Below are 19,444 nucleotides of genomic sequence, written 5' to 3' on the forward strand. Positions count from 1 at the left end.
TAGCTTATGCTTGCCCATACCATAACCCCACCGCCACCATGGGTCACTCTGTTCACAACGTTGACATTAGCAAACCGCTTGCCCACACGACGCCATACACATGGCCTGCAGTTGAGGCCGGTTAGACGTACTGCAAAATTCTCTAAAACAACATTGGAGGTGGCTTATGGTAGAGAAATGAACCTTAAATTATCTGGCAACTGCTCTGGTGGACTGCAGTCAGCATGCCAATTGCACGCTCCCTCAAAACTTGAGACATCTGAGGCATTGTGCTGTGTGACAAAACGGCATATTTTAGACTGGCCTTTTATTGTCCCCAGCACGAGGTGTACTTGTGTAATGATCATGCTGTTTAATCAGCTTCTTGATATACCACACCTGTCAGGTGGATGGATTATTTTGGCAAAGGAGAAATACTAACTAAGAGATATAAACAAATTTGTGCACAAAATTTGAGAGAAATCTGCTTTTTGTGCATATGGAACATTTCTGGGATCTTTTATTTCAGCTTATGAGACATGGGACCAACACAAGTTGCATTTATATTTTTGGTCAGTGTATCATGACTGTAGGTTATAGTGAACCATAGCTGTCCTTTCCCCATGTAAACACAACAAAGATAAGGACTGAGTAATAGCTGTCCTTTCCCCATGTAAACACAGCATAGATAAGGACTGAGTAATAGTTGTCCTTTCCCCATGTAAACACAGCATAGATAAGGACTGAGTAATAGCTGTCCTTTCCCCATGTAAACACAGCATAGATAAGGACTGAGTAATAGCTGTCCTTTCCCCATGTAAACACAGCATAGATAAGGACTGAGTAATAGCTGTCCTTTTCCCATGTAAACACAGCATAGATAAGGACTGAGTAATAGCTGTCCTTTCCCCATGTAAACACAGCATAGATAAGGACTGAGTAATAGCTGTCCTTTCCCCATGTAAACACAACATAGATAAGGACTGAGTAATAGCTGTCCTTTCCCCATGTAAACACAACATAGATAAGGACTGAGTAATAGCTGTCCTTTCCCCATGTAAACACAACATAGATAAGGACTGAGTAATCGCTGTCCTTTCCCCATGTAAACACAACATAGATAAGGACTGAGTAATAGCTGTCCTTTCCCCATGTAAACACAGCATAGATAAGGACTGAGTAATAGCTGTCCTTTCCCCATGTAAACACAGCATAGATAAGGACTGAGTAATAGCTGTCCTTTCCCCATGTAAACACAGCATAGATAAGGACTGAGTAATAGCTGTCCTTTCCCCATGTAAACACAGCATAGATAAGGACTGAGTAATAGCTGTCCTTTCCCCATGCAAACACAACATAGATAAGGACTGAGTAATAGCTGTCCTTTCCCCATGTAAACACAGCATAGATAAGGACTGAGTAATAGCTGTCCTTTCCCCATGTAAACACAGCATAGATAAGGACTGAGTAATAGCTGTCCTTTCCCCATGTAAACACAACATAGATAAGGACTGAGTAATAGCTGTCCTTTCCCCATGTAAACACAGCATAGATAAGGACTGAGTAATAGCTGTCCTTTCCCCATGTAAACACAGCATAGATAAGGACTGAGTAATAGCGGTCCTTTCCCCATGTAAACACAACATAGATAAGGAGTATTCAGAAATGGGTAAAGAATAGAATGCGAAATGATACAAAATAATCTTAAATAAATGAACCACAGATCAAGTTTAAGCGTTTTATTTGGAATATGTATTATAGAGGAACAGTAGTACAATTGAAACAGAAAAAGGAGAATGTAATTCATTTTTGAAAACCTTGAAAAAAAAACTGTAAAAAGAGTAACCTGACTTGTTTTGTGTTCAGGGTGGAGCCCAGGAAAAGGCCCATTGGTTTTGCATCGCTGTAGTTTGAAAAGAGAGTTGAAAAATACACCATTTAAAATATCTTTTAAAAAATACAGCTGAAAATGTTTTAAATCAAACTGTTTCTGTAGTAGTGTTTTCCTTGATTTGTCCATTACAGTACAGCATAATAACATCTAAAACAATAAGTCATCTTGAGATCATCCGTTGTACAGTAAAACAGAAACAGTTTGATGGACGAGCACAGGTGTGATCAGATAGAGTGGAAGGTTAGGGACGTGTTCATTAGGGCACACCGTAACAACACATTTTGCAATGGAAAATTAAAACACGTTTTTTTTTATTTTTTTTTATTGGACAAGTACAGTGCCTTCTGAAGGCACCCCAGTATGACACAACACAAGGCCAAGATTTTAAAACAAGCCAACTGCAGCTGAGTGTGTTCCATTAAGTAAAATAAACAAGATAAATCTTCTTTTTTTTTTTCATATATAAGATCCCTCCCAGTGATTTGAAGGTAAATCATATTGTATGAACATGGATGAGGATATCTCTATAGGAGCTTTCTTTAAAATACATTTGCATTTGGAGTACAGGGAAATCAAACATTTCTGTATAATTATAGCACTTCGATATATCCACTGCCTTTGGACGAACTGCTGTTCCTAGGTTTTAACCTGCAAACAATCCATATTTCTTATCAAATACGTGATTAATTAAATAAAAAAGGATAAGGAAATACATTATAAAAGGACAAATAAAACTATATATACATTTAGGGTAAAGTGAATGATATTTTTTTTTTTTTCTGACAATTACATACACAAGCAGGTCTCTACATACTGTAGAGATTACCTGGCTATCTCAACAATAATTAATAAACAATTTGGTTGGACAAATAGATAGAAATTAACAGTCTTGATTGCATTTCGGAGCCAATATAATAATATTAAATAACAAAACATTTAAGAAAAAGAGGAAAACAGTTCCATTCAGACCCACTTTGGGGGAGCAAGAAAAGACATGGAAAAACAAAATGATTTTCATGAACGCAAAATAGTAGTAAGTGCATGTCTGTTACGCATCATCGATCTTTAGTTTGTATTGAACAAAGTGTTTTCCTACCTGGCAGACAATATAAAGATACTTCTATCAAATTAAATAAACTGATTGTAAAAAATTATAACTTTTCAAAATGGAGTTTGTCTTTCAGACTTCATATATCTGCACTCTTTAAAATACTACCAAATATATATATATATATATATATATATATAGCTATAGTATATCACTACTTGATATATATATAAAGGTATCTTTTTAACTTAGGTCCCTACATCATGTTTACAAGTACTGCCGGTAGTTCTACAAAATGGTATGTGAGCGAGCGTGTGTGTGTGTGTGTGTGTGTGTGCGTGTGTGTGTGTGCATTAAATACAAAAAGACAATGGCAAAGCATTCCTGATAGGCGCCGTAGCACAACAGTGTTCTATAGATAGCTGATTAATATATATATATATATATGAGTCATTTCAGGCTTTATGATTATAAACATCATATACAGCTGTAGGTCCAGTATCTCGCAACATAAACATTACAGCACCAAACATTTCCGTCATTTGGCAAAATTCAAGCTTTAAGTGAATGTCAAAATGCTTTATAAAGTGTTACTGTGTGGTGCTGTGATTGGTATAAAGCTAGCAAATAACATTTCCCCTGGTACTTTCACTTCTTTTTTTCTAAATATTTTTCCTTTTTTTTTCTCTGCTCGACTTTTGTTTCTCTCAGTAGTTTATTGTCTCCTGATAAATCTTGCTGTGCTTTCTGCTTGGCACAATAGCACAGCCCACTTAACTTAAACTCATAAATATGGCTGTGATAAAATAGTCACAAAACAGATTTTTTTTGGTTCCAAGATTTGTGCAGGGAAAAGATAGAATAGTAAATCATAATGTTCAGGTCATCTAAACATCAAATCTTCCTGTCGGCAAATAATGCCCTTTCTTTCACGTCCTTCTGTCTAACAACATGCACCTAGCAACATAGTTACAGAACTGACAGGAAGTACAGGCAAATACTGAAACTCATTGATAGCAGTTTACAAAACAGAAAAAAATTATAGAATTGAATAAGACCATAAAAACTTCTTTCATAAATTAAATAATATTTCTTAAGATTGGTCTATTGCAACTAAAAACGCTGTACACCCCCCCCCTCCCACCCCCAAACAAAATCACCATAAACCTGATTTCAATATTTCATGTCTCTCTTTCTCTAGTGAGCACTAGGCCCAGAGTGACACATAGAATATCTGTACATCTTGGAGTCCCGCTCTACCAAAGCTTCTCTCTTTGTAACCTCGAGGTTTGATAGCACTAAACCGTGTAAGTAACCTCGAGGTTTGATAGCACTTTGGAGTTGTTGATTGTTTACCAGCTTTATTTAATTTAAAAAAAAATCTTTAGCTACCAGTGTCACCCTCCAAGTTGGATTGGTCGTTGTCGTTAGGCTCCTCCCCCTCCTCAGCCATGTCCTCGTCAGGCTCCTCCCCCTCAAAGTCATCATCCTCGCGGACGAACACCTCCAGGGACTCCAGGCCCTCCTGCGTGGACTGGTGGGATTCAGCACAGTCCACACACACACCATAGCGCCGTGAGCCGTGCCGGATCCCCACGCTGGCCGCCAGCATGAAGATCTTCTTGCATACCATGCACTTGTACTTTTTGTCCTTCTTGTGCACCTGTAGGGAGGGAGAGGGGGACGAGAGAGAGGGACAAGGGTTAATGCAGCGTTCATGTGCTGTCAGAATTATTGGAAACTTGGAACTGAGAAACTCCTAGAAAGATCCTGGAATCATAAATACAAAAATCCAGCTAAAGTCATGGGAGAGACTTCTACAGAGAGGAAGGGTGGAGTACAGAGTGATGGAGGACAGAGTTATGGAGGACACACAGAAAGAGAAAGAGAAAGAGAGAGAGAGAGAGAGAGAGAGGGTGGAGGACAGAGTTATGAGGACAGTGTGATAATATTTTGAAGAGGGAGGTGGGGGTGTCTCTGTGTGATAATGTTTTGAAGAGGGAGGTGGGGGTGTCTCTGTGTGATAATGTTTTGAAGAGGGAGGTGGGGGTGTCTCTGTGTGATAATGTTTTGAAGAGGGAGGTGTGGGTGTCTCTGTGATAATGTTTTGAAGAGGGAGGTGGGGTGCCTCTGTGTGATAATGTTTTGAAGAGGGAGGTGGGGGTGCCTCTGTGTGATAATGTTTTGAAGAGGGAGGTGGTGGTGCCTCTGTGTGATAATGTTTTGAAGAGGGAGGTGGGGGTGCCTCTGTGTGATAATGTTTTGAAGAGGGAGGTGGGGGTGTCTCTGTGTGATAATGTTTTGAAGAGGGAGGTGGGGGTGTCTGTGTGATAATGTTTTGAAGAGGGAGGTGGGGGTGCCTCTGTGTGATAATGTTTTGAAGAGGGAGGTGGGGGTGTCTCTGTGATAATGTTTTGAAGAGGGAGGTGGGGGTGCCTCTGTGTGATAATGTTTTGAAGAGGGAGGTGGGGGTGCCTCTGTGTGATAATGTTTTGAAGAGGGAGGTGGGGGTGTCTCTGTGTGATAATGTTTTGAAGAGGGAGGTGGGGGTGTCTCTGTGATAATGTTTTGAGGAGGGAGGTGGGGGTGCCTCTGTGTGATAATGTTTTGAAGAGGGAGGTGGGGGTGCCTCTGTGTGATAATGTTTTGAAGAGGGAGGTGGGGGTGTCTCTGTGTGATAATGTTTTGAAGAGGGAGGTGGGGGTGTCTCTGTGATAATGTTTTGAGGAGGGAGGTGGGGGTGCCTCTGTGTGATAATGTTTTGAAGAGGGAGGTGGGGGTGCCTCTGTGTGATAATGTTTTGAAGAGGGAGGTGGGGGTGCCTCTATGTGATAATGTTTTGAAGAGGGAGGTGGGGGTGCCTTTGTGTGATAATGTTTTTCCTGGTTTGGGGATTTATAAAAAAAAATGGAACTCTCAAAATTACAATTATTCATAGAGAAACAACGAAATGGGATGTTCTGAGTCCATGTCAACGCTGAAATCATATCAGAAGATCATTTTTTAGGGTGTAATACCCCTTTAATTGAGCATTTTGCGACAGAGGAATGTGCTGGTCTAGTTGTTATGCTGCATATGTCAAGCCCACCAGATTGATATAAACAACCATGATTACACCAGACATGCTTACTTTGCAGTTAACATTTAATTGAGAAGGTTTTGGGGGAATGTCTTTCTGTCTACCCACAAGACAGTTATCATGATATAAACTGGCTATACAAACTGAATGATAGACAGACAAGCACGCACGCCACACAGACAGACCAGCGATATTGCTGAAAATGTATTGGCAGGTATGTTAGGTTTGGATAACTAGGGGTGGGATATGGATTTGATAGCAGCCGGGAGCTTAATTATTTTTTATTTAACCTTATTTAACTAGGCAAGTCAGTTAAGAACAAATTCTTATTTACAAATGATAGCCTACCCCGGCCAAACCTGGAAAACGCTGGGCCAATTGTGTGCCGCCCTATGGGACTCCCAATCACGGCCGGATGTGATTCAGCCTGGATTCTAACCAGGGAATGAACAGTTAGGGTAGGTTCTAACCAGGGAATGAACAGTTAGGGTAGGTTCTAACCAGGGAATGAACAGTTAGGGTAGGTTCTAACCAGGGAATGAACAGTTAGGGTAGGTTCTAACCAGGGAATGAACAGTTAGGGTAGGTTCTAACCAGGGAATGAACAGTTAGGGTAGGTTCTAACCAGGGAATGAACGGTTAGGGTAGGTTCTAACCAGGGAATGAACAGTTAGGGTAGGTTCTAACCAGGGTAGGTTCTAACCAGGGAATGAATAGTTCGGGTAGGTTCTAACCAGGGAATGAACAGTTCGGGTAGGTTCTAACCAGGGAATGAACAGTTCGGGTAGGTTCTAACCAGGGAATGAACAGTTCGGGTAGGTTCTAACCAGGGAATGAACAGTTCGGGTAGGTTCTAACCAGGGAATGAGCAGTTCGGGTAGGTTCTAACCAGGGAATGAACAGTTCGGGTAGGGTCTTACCAGGGAATGTCTCTTGACGTGCTCTCTGCGGGTGAACAGCTTGCCACAGAGATCACAGCTGAAGGAGCGGACGCCAGAGTGAATGATGAGGTGCCTCTTTAGTGTTCTCCGGTGCTTGGCGATGTAGTTACAGTGGGGACACTTGAGCTTATTCAGGGCCGTGTCGGACGACTCGCCTGAGAGAAACACACCAGGTTGCTTTCTAAACAGATGATCAAATCCACATTGACACAGATAATGGAAGAGCTGACTTGGGGGCAGTCATTTGTAGAGCTGCCCCAGTCTCTGGCGGTAGAACCCCTTGGTTCTTCACTTCCCAATTAAAGAGAGGAGTTGTGGGATGAGGGGTCATGTGTGTGGTGGTGGGATGAGGGGTCATGTGTGTGGTGGTGGTGGGATGAGGGGTCATGTGTGTGGTGGTGGTGGGACGAGGGGTCATGTGTGTGGTGGTGGTGGTGGGATGAGGGGTCATGTGTGTGGTGGTGGTGGGACGAGGGGTCATGTGTGTGGTGGTGGGATGAGGGGTCATGTGTGTGGTGGTGGTGGGATGAGGGGCCATGTGTGTGGTGGTGGTGGGACGAGGGGTCATGTGTGTGGTGGTGGTGGTGGGATGAGGGGTCATGTGTGTGGTGGTGGTGGGATGAGGGGTCATGTGTGTGGTGGTGGTGGGATGAGGGGTCATGTGTGGTGGTGGTGGGATTAGGGGTCATGTGTGGTGGTGGTGGGATTAGGGGTCATGTGTGGTGGTGGTGGGATGAGGGGTCATGTGTGGTGGTGGTGGGATGAGGGGTCATGTGTGGTGGTGGTGGGATGAGGGGTCATGTGTGGTGGTGGTGGTGGGATGAGGGGTCATGTGTGTGGTGGTGGTGGGATGAGGGGTCATGTGTGTGGTGGTGGGATGAGGGGTCATGTGTGTGGTGGTGGGATGAGGGGTCATGTGTGGTGGTGGTGGGATGAGGGGTCATGTGTGGTGTTGGTGGGATGAGGGGTCATGTGTGGTGGTGGTGGGATGAGGGGTCATGTGTGGTGGTGGTGGGATGAGGGGTCATGTGTGGTGGTGGTGGTGGGATGAGGGGTCATGTGTGGTGGTGGTGGTGGGATGAGGGGTCATGTGTGTGGTGGTGGTGGGATGAGGGGTCATGTGTGTGGTGGTGGTGGGATGAGGGGTCATGTGTGTGGTGGTGGTGGGATGAGGGGTCATTGGGTGTGGTGGTGGTGGGATGAGGGGTCATTGGGTGTGGTGGTGGTGGGATGAGGGGTCGTTGGGTGTGGTGGTGGTGGGATGAGGGGTTGTTGGGTGTGGTGGTGGTGGGATGAGGGTCGTGTGTGTGGTGGTGGTGGGATGAGGGGTCATGTGTGTGGTGGTGGTGGGATGAGGGGTCATGTGTGTTGTGGTGGTGGGATGAGGGGTCATGTGTGTGGTGGTGGGATGAGGGGTCATGTGTGTTGTGGTGGTGGGATGAGGGGTCATGTGTGTTGTGGTGATGGGATGAGGGGTCATGTGTGTGGTGGTGGGTAGAGGGGTCATGTGTGGTGGTGGTGGTGGGATGAGGGGTCATGTGTGTGGTGGTGGTGGGTTGAGGGGTCGTGGGTGTGGTGGGATGAGGGGTCATGTGTGTGGTGGTGGTGGGATGAGGGGTCGTGGGTGTAGTGGTGGGATGAGGGGTCGTGGGTGTGGTGGTGGGATGAGGGGTCGTGTGTGTGGTGGTGGGATGAGGGGTCATGTGTGGTGGTGGTGGGATGAGGGGTCATGTGTGGTTGAATCCTCAGTGAAAGGACATCATGTTTACTATGGTGTTATGGGAAGGAAAAACACTCAGTTAAATACTAAACTGTCGTGTTGTCATGGCTACACTACTGCCTAGGGAGTAACCAAATAAGTATAATTTGATTTCTCTACCAAAAACTAGTTTTACCATTAACCCACAAATATTCCTGATGTGTAGTTAGGAAAGAATGTGTCAGGAAATGCTGTACCTCAGCTGCTATTAACAGAGATCAACACATCAGGCTAAAGTCTAGTACAGCCTCCATAACCAATTTACACCATTGTGAAGAAAGATGTTTGACAAATCTAGTATGTGAGAAATGTGTAGTGATGTCGTAACACCCACTAACCACCTAAGGGACAAGTGTAGATGTGACTGTAGTCAAACTATTGATTTGGCTGGCTAGGCTCACATCACAGACAGCTGCATGATAGGGTCCTGCCTTTGTCTTTGTTTGAGTCAAGACGCCCTAAACAAAAGAGTTGTCAAGCAGGCCAGGTTGCCAGGGGGCTGAGGAAAAACAGGTCACCTGTGTGCTGTGTTCAACTGGCTAATGTGCTATTCACAACACCGTCTTGGAGGATATCTGCGTAAGTCATTTATCTCCTATCCAGAACAACCTACAATAACGGAAATATTCACATCTTTGATCGTCATCACATTAACCAACCACCGAATTAGGTTCATGACATAAGGTGTGAAAACAAATCTGTCATAAGAATGTGTTTGGTAATATTGAATCAGTAAGTCTGAACATATATCTGCCACTGGGGCCATCTACTATATGGTATAATTTAAGGAGAACACAACTCTTACCATTCTCCCAGGACTCCCCTTGCTGGGACTCTTGCAGGAGGCTGTACTGAAACTGATTGGCCAGTTCTGTGAGAGGAGAAACAAAGACATGATTAGAGGGTATGAAAGCTTTTGGGGGGGGGGGGGGGGGCAGACACCCCCTTACGTACACAAACACCAGGCCCCACCTACCCCAGGGTCTTGTTCAGCTGGGCACACCTCTAGCAAACCGGTTTAAAACTTAGTTAGAACAAAAATGTGAGTTTCTTATTTGAAAAAGACACTCCCTGTTTCAGTCTGCCTTTGTTCTTTCCGTTTGGTGCCTAATCCCAAATGAAGACGACCCTGGTGCCTAATCCCAAATGAACACGACCCTGGTGCCTAATCCCAAATGAACACGACCCTGGTGCCTAATCCCAAATGAACACGACCCTGGTGCCCAATCCCAAATGAACACGACCCTGGTGCCCAATCCCAAATGAACACGACCCTGGTGCCCAATCCCAAATTAACACGACCCTGGTGCCTAATCCCAAATGAACACGACCCTGGTGCCTAATCCCAAATTAACACGACCCTGGTGCCTAATCCCAGATGAACACGACCCTGGTGCCTAATCCCAAATGAACACGACTTTAGTGCCTAATCCCAGAGGAACACGACCCTGGTGCCTAATCCCAGACGAACACAACCATGGTGCTGCCTGTGTTCTGACATCCATTCCCTAGCCTGCCTGTCTGTCTGCTACTGTATGTAGGTACACTTCTTCTAGCCAGGACAGCGTGTTCAGCAGCCTCTCCCGCTGGGCTGTGTATTAACATGTGAATCACAGGATGGAGCCCTCAGCCCCTCACTTAGGATCACTGAACAGGCTTAATTAGCCATATCTCTGGGCCTGGACCTCAGAACCTATTGTTAAGAACCTGACCACAGGTCCCATTCTCTATCCTGCCTGCCAGCCAGCCTGCCTGCCTGCCTGGGTCAATATTTGGAATGGCGAGGACAGCCCCAGTGCATTAGGGGGGATTAGGGAGGGAGAGAGGGTCAGACCTTAAGAGTTAATTGTGTGTTGTTTGGAGAGGAACCAATCATTTATAGCCATGAAACCAGCAGCTCTGCTATAGTAAAGCAGGGGGGGGAGGGATCCTCACCTAAATCATAGCTCCTGTTTTTCCGGCACCAAGCATAAGAGAACAGACTGGAACAGGGAGAGACTATCGGGACCTGTTCACTAGGAATCGTGGCTGATTAATGAAAATGGCGCCGGAGGAGATGGCCGCCGTTTTACGGTCTCCTTACCAATTGTGCTATTATGTGTTTTTTTCGCGTTATTTGTAAATGATTTTGTACATAATGTTTCTGCAACCGTATCTTACGGAAGAAAAGAGCTTCTAGATATCAGGACAGCGATCACTCACCTCGGATTAGACAAAGATTTCTTCAACAACAACAATAAGCAGGACTTACACGATATTCTCCAAACACCCCACAGGGCAGACATCCCAATTATTCACAAAAGGAAGTGACGCAGAGGAAGAAGAGTTGGATGCCTCGTCCGGACCCGCAGAAGAAACCTAGGAATGCTGCCGTTACCGTCAATATTACTCGCAAACATGCAATCATTGGACAATAAATTAGACGAGGTACGATCAATAATATCCTACCAACGGGACATCAGAAATGGTAAAATCCTATGTTTCACGGGATCGTGGCTGAATGACGACATGGATATTCAGCTAGCGGGATATATGCTGCACCGGCAGGATAGAACAGCACACTCCGGTAAGACGAGGGGGGCGGTCTGTGCATATCCCAACCAGAAGCCATGAATTACAGGCAACATTCACTTTCAAGGTGCGGGACTCTAACCCGGAAACTTACAAGAAATACCCTGTGACGAACCATCAAAACAGGCAAAGCATCAATGCAGGGCTAAGACTGAATCATATTACACCGGCTCCGACGCTCGTCGGATGTTGCAGGGCTTGCAAACTATTACAGACTACAAAGGGAAGCACAGCCGCGAGCTGCCCAGTGACATGAGCCTACCAGACGAGCTAAATCAAAGCAGACCACCATAATCCCTGTGCCCAAGAACACGAAGGCAACCTGCCTAAATGATTACAGACCCGTAGCACTCACGTCCATAGCCATGAAGTGCTTTAAAAGGTTGGTAATGGCTCACATCAACACCATTATTCCAGAAACCCTAGACCCACTTCAATTTGCATACCGCCCAAACAGATCCACAGATGATGCAATCTCTATTGCACTCCACACTGCCCTTTCCCACCTGGACAAACGGAACACCTATGTGAGACTGCTGTTCACCGACTACAGCTCAGCATTCAACACCATAGTACCCTCACCAAGCTAAGGATCCTGGGACTAAACACCTCCCTCTGCAACTGGATCCTGGACTTCCTGACAGGCCGCCCCCAGGTGGTGAGGGTAGGTAGCAACACATCTGCCACGCTGATCCTCAACACTGGAGTTCCCCAGGCGTGATCAGTCCCCTCCTGTACTCCCTGTTCACCCACGACTGCATGGCCAGGCACGATTCCAACACCATCATTAATTTTTGCTTACGACACAACAATGTCGGCCTGATCACCGACAACGTATAGACAGCCTATAGGGAGGAGGTCAGAGACCTGGCCGGGTGGTGCCAGAATAACAACCTATCCCTCAACGTAACCAAGACTAAGGAGATGATTGTGGACTACAGGAAAAGGAGCACCGAGCACGTCCCCATTCTCATCGACGGGTCTGTAGTGGAGCAGGTTGAGAGCTTCAAATTCCTTGGTGTCCACATCAACAACAAACTAGATTGGTCCAAACACACCATGACAGTCGTGAAGAGGGCACGACAAAGCCTATTCCCCCTCAAGAAACGAAAAAGATTTGGCATGGTTCCTGAGATCCTCAAAAGGTTCTGCAGCTGCAACATCGAGAGCATCCTGAGCGGTTTCATCACTGTCTGGTACGACAATTGCTCGGCCTCCGATCGCAAGGCACTTCAGAGGGTAGTGCGTACGGCCCAGTACATTACTGGGGCAAAGCTGCCTGCCATCCAGGACCTCTACACCAGGCGGTGTCAGAGGAAGGCCCTAAAAATGGTCAAAGACCCCAGCCACCCCAGTCATAGACTGTTCTCTCTACTACCGCATGGCAAGTGGTACCGGAGTGCCAAGTCTAGGACGAAAAGGCTTGTCAACAGTTTTTACCCCCAAGCCATAAGACTCCTGAACATCTAACCAAATGGTTACACAGACTACTTGCATTGTGTGCCTCCCCCCCAAACCCTCTTTTACGCTGCTGCTACTCTCTGTTCATCTTATATGCATAGTCACTTTAACTATACATTCATGTACATACTACCTCAATTGCCTCGACCAACCAGTGCTCCCGCACATTGGCTAACCAGGCTATCTGCATTGTGTCCCACCACCCACCAACCCTTCTTTTTACGCTTCTGCTACTCTGTTCATCATATATGCATAGTCACTTTAACGATACCTACATGTACATACTACCTCAATAAGCCTGACTAACAGGTGTCTGTATATAGCTACATGTACATACTACCTCAATAAGCCTGACTAATAGGTGTCTGTATATAGCTACATGTACATATTACCTCAATAAGCCTGACTAATAGGTGTCTGTATATAGCTACATGTACATACTACCTCAATAAGCCTGACTAACAGGTGTCTGTATATAGCTACATGTACATACTACCTCAATAAGCCTGACTAACAGGTGTCTGTATATAGCTACATGTACATACTACCTCAATAAGCCTGACTAATAGGTGTCTGTATATAGCTACATGTACATACTACCTCAATAAGCCTGTCTAACAGGTGTCTGTATATAGCTACATGTACATATTACCTCAATAAGCCTAACTAACAGGTGTCTGTATACAGCCTTGATACTGTTATTTCAAATGTCTTTTTACTGTTGTTTTATTTCTTTACTTACACACACACACCTTTTTTTCTCTCGCACCATTGGTTAGAGCCTGTAAGTAAGCATTTCACTGTAAGGTCTACCTACACCTGTTGTATTTGGCGCACGTGACAAATAAACTTTGATTTGATTTGAAATTATAATTTTCATTGCCTGTTGCAAAATGTTTTAAAACGCTGTGCCCTAATGAACACGATCCGGCTTCTATAGAGCTCAGCCATGCTAAACAGCAGCTTCTCCTCATAGTAATCCACACTACTACAGAGCTCAGCCATGCTAAACAGCAGCTTCTCCTCAGGGTAATCCACACTACTACAGAGCTCAGCCATGCTAAACAGCAGCTTCTCCTCATAGTAATCCACACTACTACAGAGCTCAGCCATGCTAAACAGCAGCTTCTCCTCATAGTAATCCACACTACTACAGAGCTCAGCCATGCTAAACAGCAGCTTCTCCTCATGGTAATCCACACTACTACAGAGCTCAGCCATGCTAAACAGCAGCTTCTCCTCATAGTAATCCACACTACTACAGAGCTCAGCCATGCTAAACAGCAGCTTCTCCTCAGGGTAATCCACACTACTACAGAGCTCAGCCATGCTAAACAGCAGCTTCTCCTCATAGTAATCCACACTACTACAGAGCTCAGCCATGCTAAACAGCAGCTTCTCCTCATAGTAATCCACACTACTACAGAGCTCAGCCATGCTAAACAGCAGCTTCTCCTCATGGTAATCCACACTACTACAGAGCTCAGCCATGCTAAACAGCAGCTTCTCCTCATAGTAATCCACACTACTACAGAGCTCAGCCATGCTAAACACCAACTTCTCCTCAGGGTAATCCACACTCCTACATACAGTTCACTTATACTTCAGAAGGAATTTTTCTCCGATTGGCTGAAGAGACAGAGAGAACGGGAGATGTCGAAGTGCCAAATTAGGGAATGGTGTTGTTGCATTAATGATGAGACACACGTTACTGGAACACCCCTCTCTACATTAAAGTGGTTCAGGAACATGAGCTCAGATCAGTTGTGTTTAAAGAAGCCCAAAGGAAGAATGTTTCCCCTGCATTAGGAGTGAACTCCCTCCCACTTAATACATCATATCATTCCATACAGCACACTGCTTAATGGGGGAGAGTTGGGACTGTGTGTGTGTGTGTGTGACAGGCTCATAGACTGAGATTACCCAGGGTTTCTGTGGTATGGGGCGGCAGGGCGAGAAGAGAAGTGGGCCGGCTTAAAAACGCTGTCCATAATCATATATGAATGCATTCACTTCGGATCAGACCTGGGTTCAAATACTATTTGAAATCGTTCAACCCCTTTGAACGTCATCTCAAGCCTGCCTGAAGTGCCAGATCGGCGGGGTTTGCAGTTTTAGGATTATTATTTTGGTCCATTAAACCAGGCAAGCTCAATTGAGCACAGATAAAGTATTTTAAATAATTTCAACTAGTTTCTGAACTGCTCTGGGTATTGTCACTCTCTCTAGTCACTCTCTCTCTAGTCACTCTCTCTCTAGTCACTCTCTCTCTAGTCACTCTCTCTCTAGTCACTCTCTCTCTAGTCACTCTCTCTCTAGTCACTTTCTCTCTAGTCACTTTCTCTCTAGTCACTCTCTCTCTAGTCACTCTCTCTCTCTAGTCACTCTCTCTCTAGTCACTTTCTCTCTAGTCACTCTCTCTCTAGTCACTCTCTCTCTAGTCACTCTCTCTCTAGTCACTCTCTCTCTAGTCACTCTCTCTCTAGTCACTCTCTCTGTCATCCATAGCTGAGAGGCTGACTAGGCCAAGCTGCCATGTCCAGTCAGTGTTAGACCAGTTAAATAGCTCCTGTACTCTCTCTATGACTGTGGAACAGAGCTGAACTCTGAACTAACTCAGACTTCTACAAACTCTAAATGCCATGACTAGAGGCATGGTCGTCATACCATGTCAGTCTAGGAACTAGAAACAAAATGCTAGGATGTACACGTTCACCAAAACAGGCCTGCTGTTTTGTCATCTAAAGAACTGATGGTTGTTTATGTGTTGTCTATGGGGGGGATTGAGTGCAGTGCAGTTTAACAATAAAGTTGTATTGTATATAGAGGTCGACCAATTATGATTTTTCAACGCTGATACCGATACCGATTATTGGAGGTTCAAAAAAAGCCGATACCGATTAATTGGCCAATTTAAAAAATGTATTTGTAATAATAACAATTACAACAATACTGAATGAACACTTATTTTAACTTAATAAAATACATCAAAATCAATTTAGCCTCAAATAAAATGAAACATGTTCAATTTGGTAATTTGGTATGGTGTTGGAGAAGAAAGTAAAAGTGCAAAGTGCAGAAAGCTAACGTTTCAGTTCCTTGCTCAGAACATGAGAACATATGAAAGCTGGTGGTTCTTTTTAACATGAGTCTTCAATATTCCCAGGTAAGAAGTTTTAGGTTGTAGTTATTATAGGAATTATAGGACTATTTCCCTCTATACCATTTGTATTTCATATACCTTTGACTATTGGATGTTCTTATAGGCACTTTAGTATTGCCAGTGTAACAGTATAGGAACACATCGACAACATCCACCCTCGAAGCATTGTTACCCATCGCTCCACAAAATCTGCGGGGGAATAACTACTCCAAGGGGAATAACTACTCCAAGTCTCAAAGCGAGTGACGTTTGAAACGCTATTAGCGCGCACCCCGCTAACTAGCTAGCCATTTCACATCGGTTACACCAGCCTAATCTCGGGAGTTGATAGGCTTGAAGTCATAAAGAGCGCAATGCTTGAAGCACAGCGACGAGCTGCTGGCAAAACGCACTAATGTGCTGTTTGAATGAATGCTTACGAGCCTGCTGGTGCCTACCATCGCTCAGTCAGACTGCTCTATCAAATCATAGACTTAATTATAACATAATAACACGCAGAAATACGAGCCTTTAGGTCATTAATATGGTCGAATCCGGAAACTATCATCTCGAAAACAAAACGTTTATTCTTTCAGTGAAATACAGAACCGTTCCGTATTTTATCTAACGGGTGGCATCCCTAAGTCTAAATATTCCTGTTACATTGTACAACCTTCAATGTTATGTCATAATTACGTAAAATTCTGGCAAATTAGGTGGCCCAAACTGTTGCATATACACCGACTCTGCGTGCAATGAACACAAGAGAAGTGACACAATTTCACCTGGTTAATATTGCCTGCTGTCACACCCTGACCATAGAAACATACAAAGCAAACTATGTTTTGTTTGATCAGGGTGTGATCTGAGTGGGCATTCTATGTTGTGTGTCTAGTTTGTCTGTTTCTGTGTTTGGGCCTGATATGGTTCTCAATCAGAGGCAGGTGTTAGTCATTGTCTCTGATTGGGAACCATATTTAGGTAGCCTGTTTGGTGTTGGGGTTTGTGGGTGATTGTTCCTGTCTTTGTTAAACCGAAAACAGCCCTATCTGGTTTTTCACGTTTTCTTGTTTTTTGTATATGGTTCTATTTTCATCTTTATTAAAGATGTATCACAATAACCACGCTGCGTTTTGGTCCGCCTCTCCTTCAACAGAAGAATCCCGTTACACCTGCTAACCTGGATTTATTTTTGCAAAATATGCAGGTTTAAAAATATATACTTGTGTATTGATTTTTAAGAAAGAAATTGATGTTTATGGTTAGGTACACGTTGGAGCAACGACAGTCCTTTTTCGCGAATACGCACTGCATCGATTATATGCAACGCAGGACACGCTAGATAAACTAGTAATATCATCAACCATGTGTAGTTAACTAGTGATTATGATTGATTGTTTTTTATAAGATAAGTTTAATGCTAGCTAGCAACTTACCTTGGCTTCTTACTGATTTCGCATAACAGGCACTCCTCGTGGAGTGCAATGTAATCAGGTGGTTAGAGCGTTGGACTAGTTAACTGTAAGGTTGCAAGATTGAATCCCCGAGCTGACAAGGTGAAAATCTGTCATTCTGCCCCTGAACAAGGCAGTTAACCCACCGTTCCTAGGCCGTTATTGAAAATAAGAATGCGTTCTTAACTGATTTGCCTAGTTAAATAAAGAATAAATAAAGAATAAAATATTTTTTAAATAATCGGTGTCCAAAAATACAGATTTCCGATTGTTATGAAAACTTGAAATCGGCCCTAATTAATTGGCCATTCCGATGAATCGGTAGACCTCTAATTGTATCGAACTGTTGGTCTGACCATTGGCTACCTAAAGATCTGCTGGTGTGAGTGAGAGGAGGGTGAGGTGACGTACCGGCATTCTCAGAGAGGAAGGAGAAGTCTTCCCTGGGGTAGGAGGCTGAGGGCTGGACGAACATCCCCTCGTCAAACCCTTCTTCCGACTCCGGTGGGATGTTGTAGACGAACCGCCGTGTGATCTGTTTTTTCCTCCGCCCGCTCCCCAGGTCCGCCTTCTGATTTTCCCGCTTCACCGCCACCGGCCCGCCCGCCGCCGCACCGGGAGCCGGCTCGTTCCAGACAAACACCGGCCCCGGAACGCTCGGAGGCTCGTTCTCAGCCGACTCGGACGAGTTCTCACAGCCCCAGCCGGAGCTCCCCAGAGCGCAGCCCTCCCCCGCAGATACCATCACATCACTGGGCTCCTCCTTCACGCTGCCTCCCCCTATCTGATCCCCATTGTTGACATGACCACTGGCTTTTATCGACAGCTTGGACAGGATGCTGGTGGCCCAGAAGTTACATCCAGGCTTCTTGTTGGTGCTGCCGTCCGAGCCCAGCTGTCCTGCTCCATCTTTGGCCACCGTTCTCCTCTTGTTGTAATCCACCACCACTGAGTCGGGGGCCTCCTGCTTGATGCTGATGTTGAGTGCTTCCTTGATGAACCCCCGACACGATCCCACCACCTCCGTCATCTGGAGGAAAGAGGCCATGGACATCACCTCGATGGCATTCTGACTGGTCAGTAGGAGGTTACCGCTATACAGGAAGTCCAGGATGACTGAGAACCCCGCCCCGGCCGCCACGTCGAGATGGGTGACGGTGACTGTGGTCGTCTGGTCAGATGGCGAGGATGAGGAAGAGGAGTTCTCGCTCTTGGTCAGGCAGTAGAGGGTCTTGAAGTAGCGGCTCCCGGCCACGAGGATGTTCTTGTGCGCCCGGAACACCTCTCCACTCACAACGATGTTGACGTCACACAGGATTCCTCCCTTGCGTTGTTTGTCCAGTTCCTGCAGCAGCTGGTAGCAGTACGAGTCCTGGTTAGGTTTGTTATTGCTGTAGTAGTCTTCTGTCTCCATGTCTGTCCCCTGGGGGGGGTCCTCACAGCCAGGCCGCTCCAGCTCCTGGTAGACAACACACACACACACAATTATTGGCAAGGGACACAAAGGACATTGACAAGGACAGGGGTGCACCTGGCAGGGGTAAAACTGGTCTGACTGGCTCCATAATGGGGGAGGTGAATTGGTGAGGTGTGGGGTTGCTTTACCTGGCGGAAACTGGAAATGTAGGAAAGCATTCTACTATTGCTGCTGCTACTATTACTACTACTACTGCTGCTGCTGCTGCTGCTGCTACTACTATTACTACTGCTGCTACTATTACTACTGCTGCTACTATTACTACTGCTGCTACTATTACTACTGCTGCTGCTGCTACTACTGCTGCTGCTGCTACTATTACTACTACTACTGCTGCTGCTGCTGCTACTACTACTACTACTACTACTGCTGCTGCTGCTGCTACTACTACTACTACTACTACTACTGCTGCTGCTGCTACTATTACTACTACTACTACTGCTGCTGCTACTACTACTACTGCTGCTGCTGCTACTACTGCTGCTGCTGCTGCTGCTGCTACTACTATTACTACTGCTGCTACTATTACTACTGCTGCTGCTGCTACTACTGCTGCTGCTGCTACTATTACTACTACTACTGCTGCTGCTGCTGCTACTACTACTACTACTACTACTGCTGCTGCTGCTGCTACTACTA

At 45.1% G+C, this 19,444-nt stretch overlaps 1 protein-coding gene across 1 annotated transcript in view; it reads right to left on the reverse strand.

The window, feature by feature from the left end:
- Window positions 1-1,703: 1,703 nt before the first annotated feature.
- Window positions 1,704-19,444, reverse strand: part of LOC109903303 (zinc finger and BTB domain-containing protein 10-like) — a 27,110-nt gene continuing 9,369 nt past the window's right edge. Inside the window, exons 2-5 of the mRNA XM_031788993.1 lie at window positions 17,740-18,787; window positions 9,506-9,571; window positions 6,921-7,096; window positions 1,704-4,584 (exon numbers count right to left, since the gene is read on the reverse strand). Coding sequence (XP_031644853.1) covers window positions 4,306-4,584; window positions 6,921-7,096; window positions 9,506-9,571; window positions 17,740-18,787 — 1,569 coding nt within the window. The 3' untranslated portion in view covers window positions 1,704-4,305. The remainder of the gene's footprint in view (window positions 4,585-6,920; window positions 7,097-9,505; window positions 9,572-17,739; window positions 18,788-19,444) is intronic.

The sequence above is a fragment of the Oncorhynchus kisutch genome, linkage group LG14 (genome assembly GCF_002021735.2).
Source record: "Oncorhynchus kisutch isolate 150728-3 linkage group LG14, Okis_V2, whole genome shotgun sequence".
Taxonomy (NCBI): domain Eukaryota; kingdom Metazoa; phylum Chordata; class Actinopteri; order Salmoniformes; family Salmonidae; genus Oncorhynchus; species Oncorhynchus kisutch.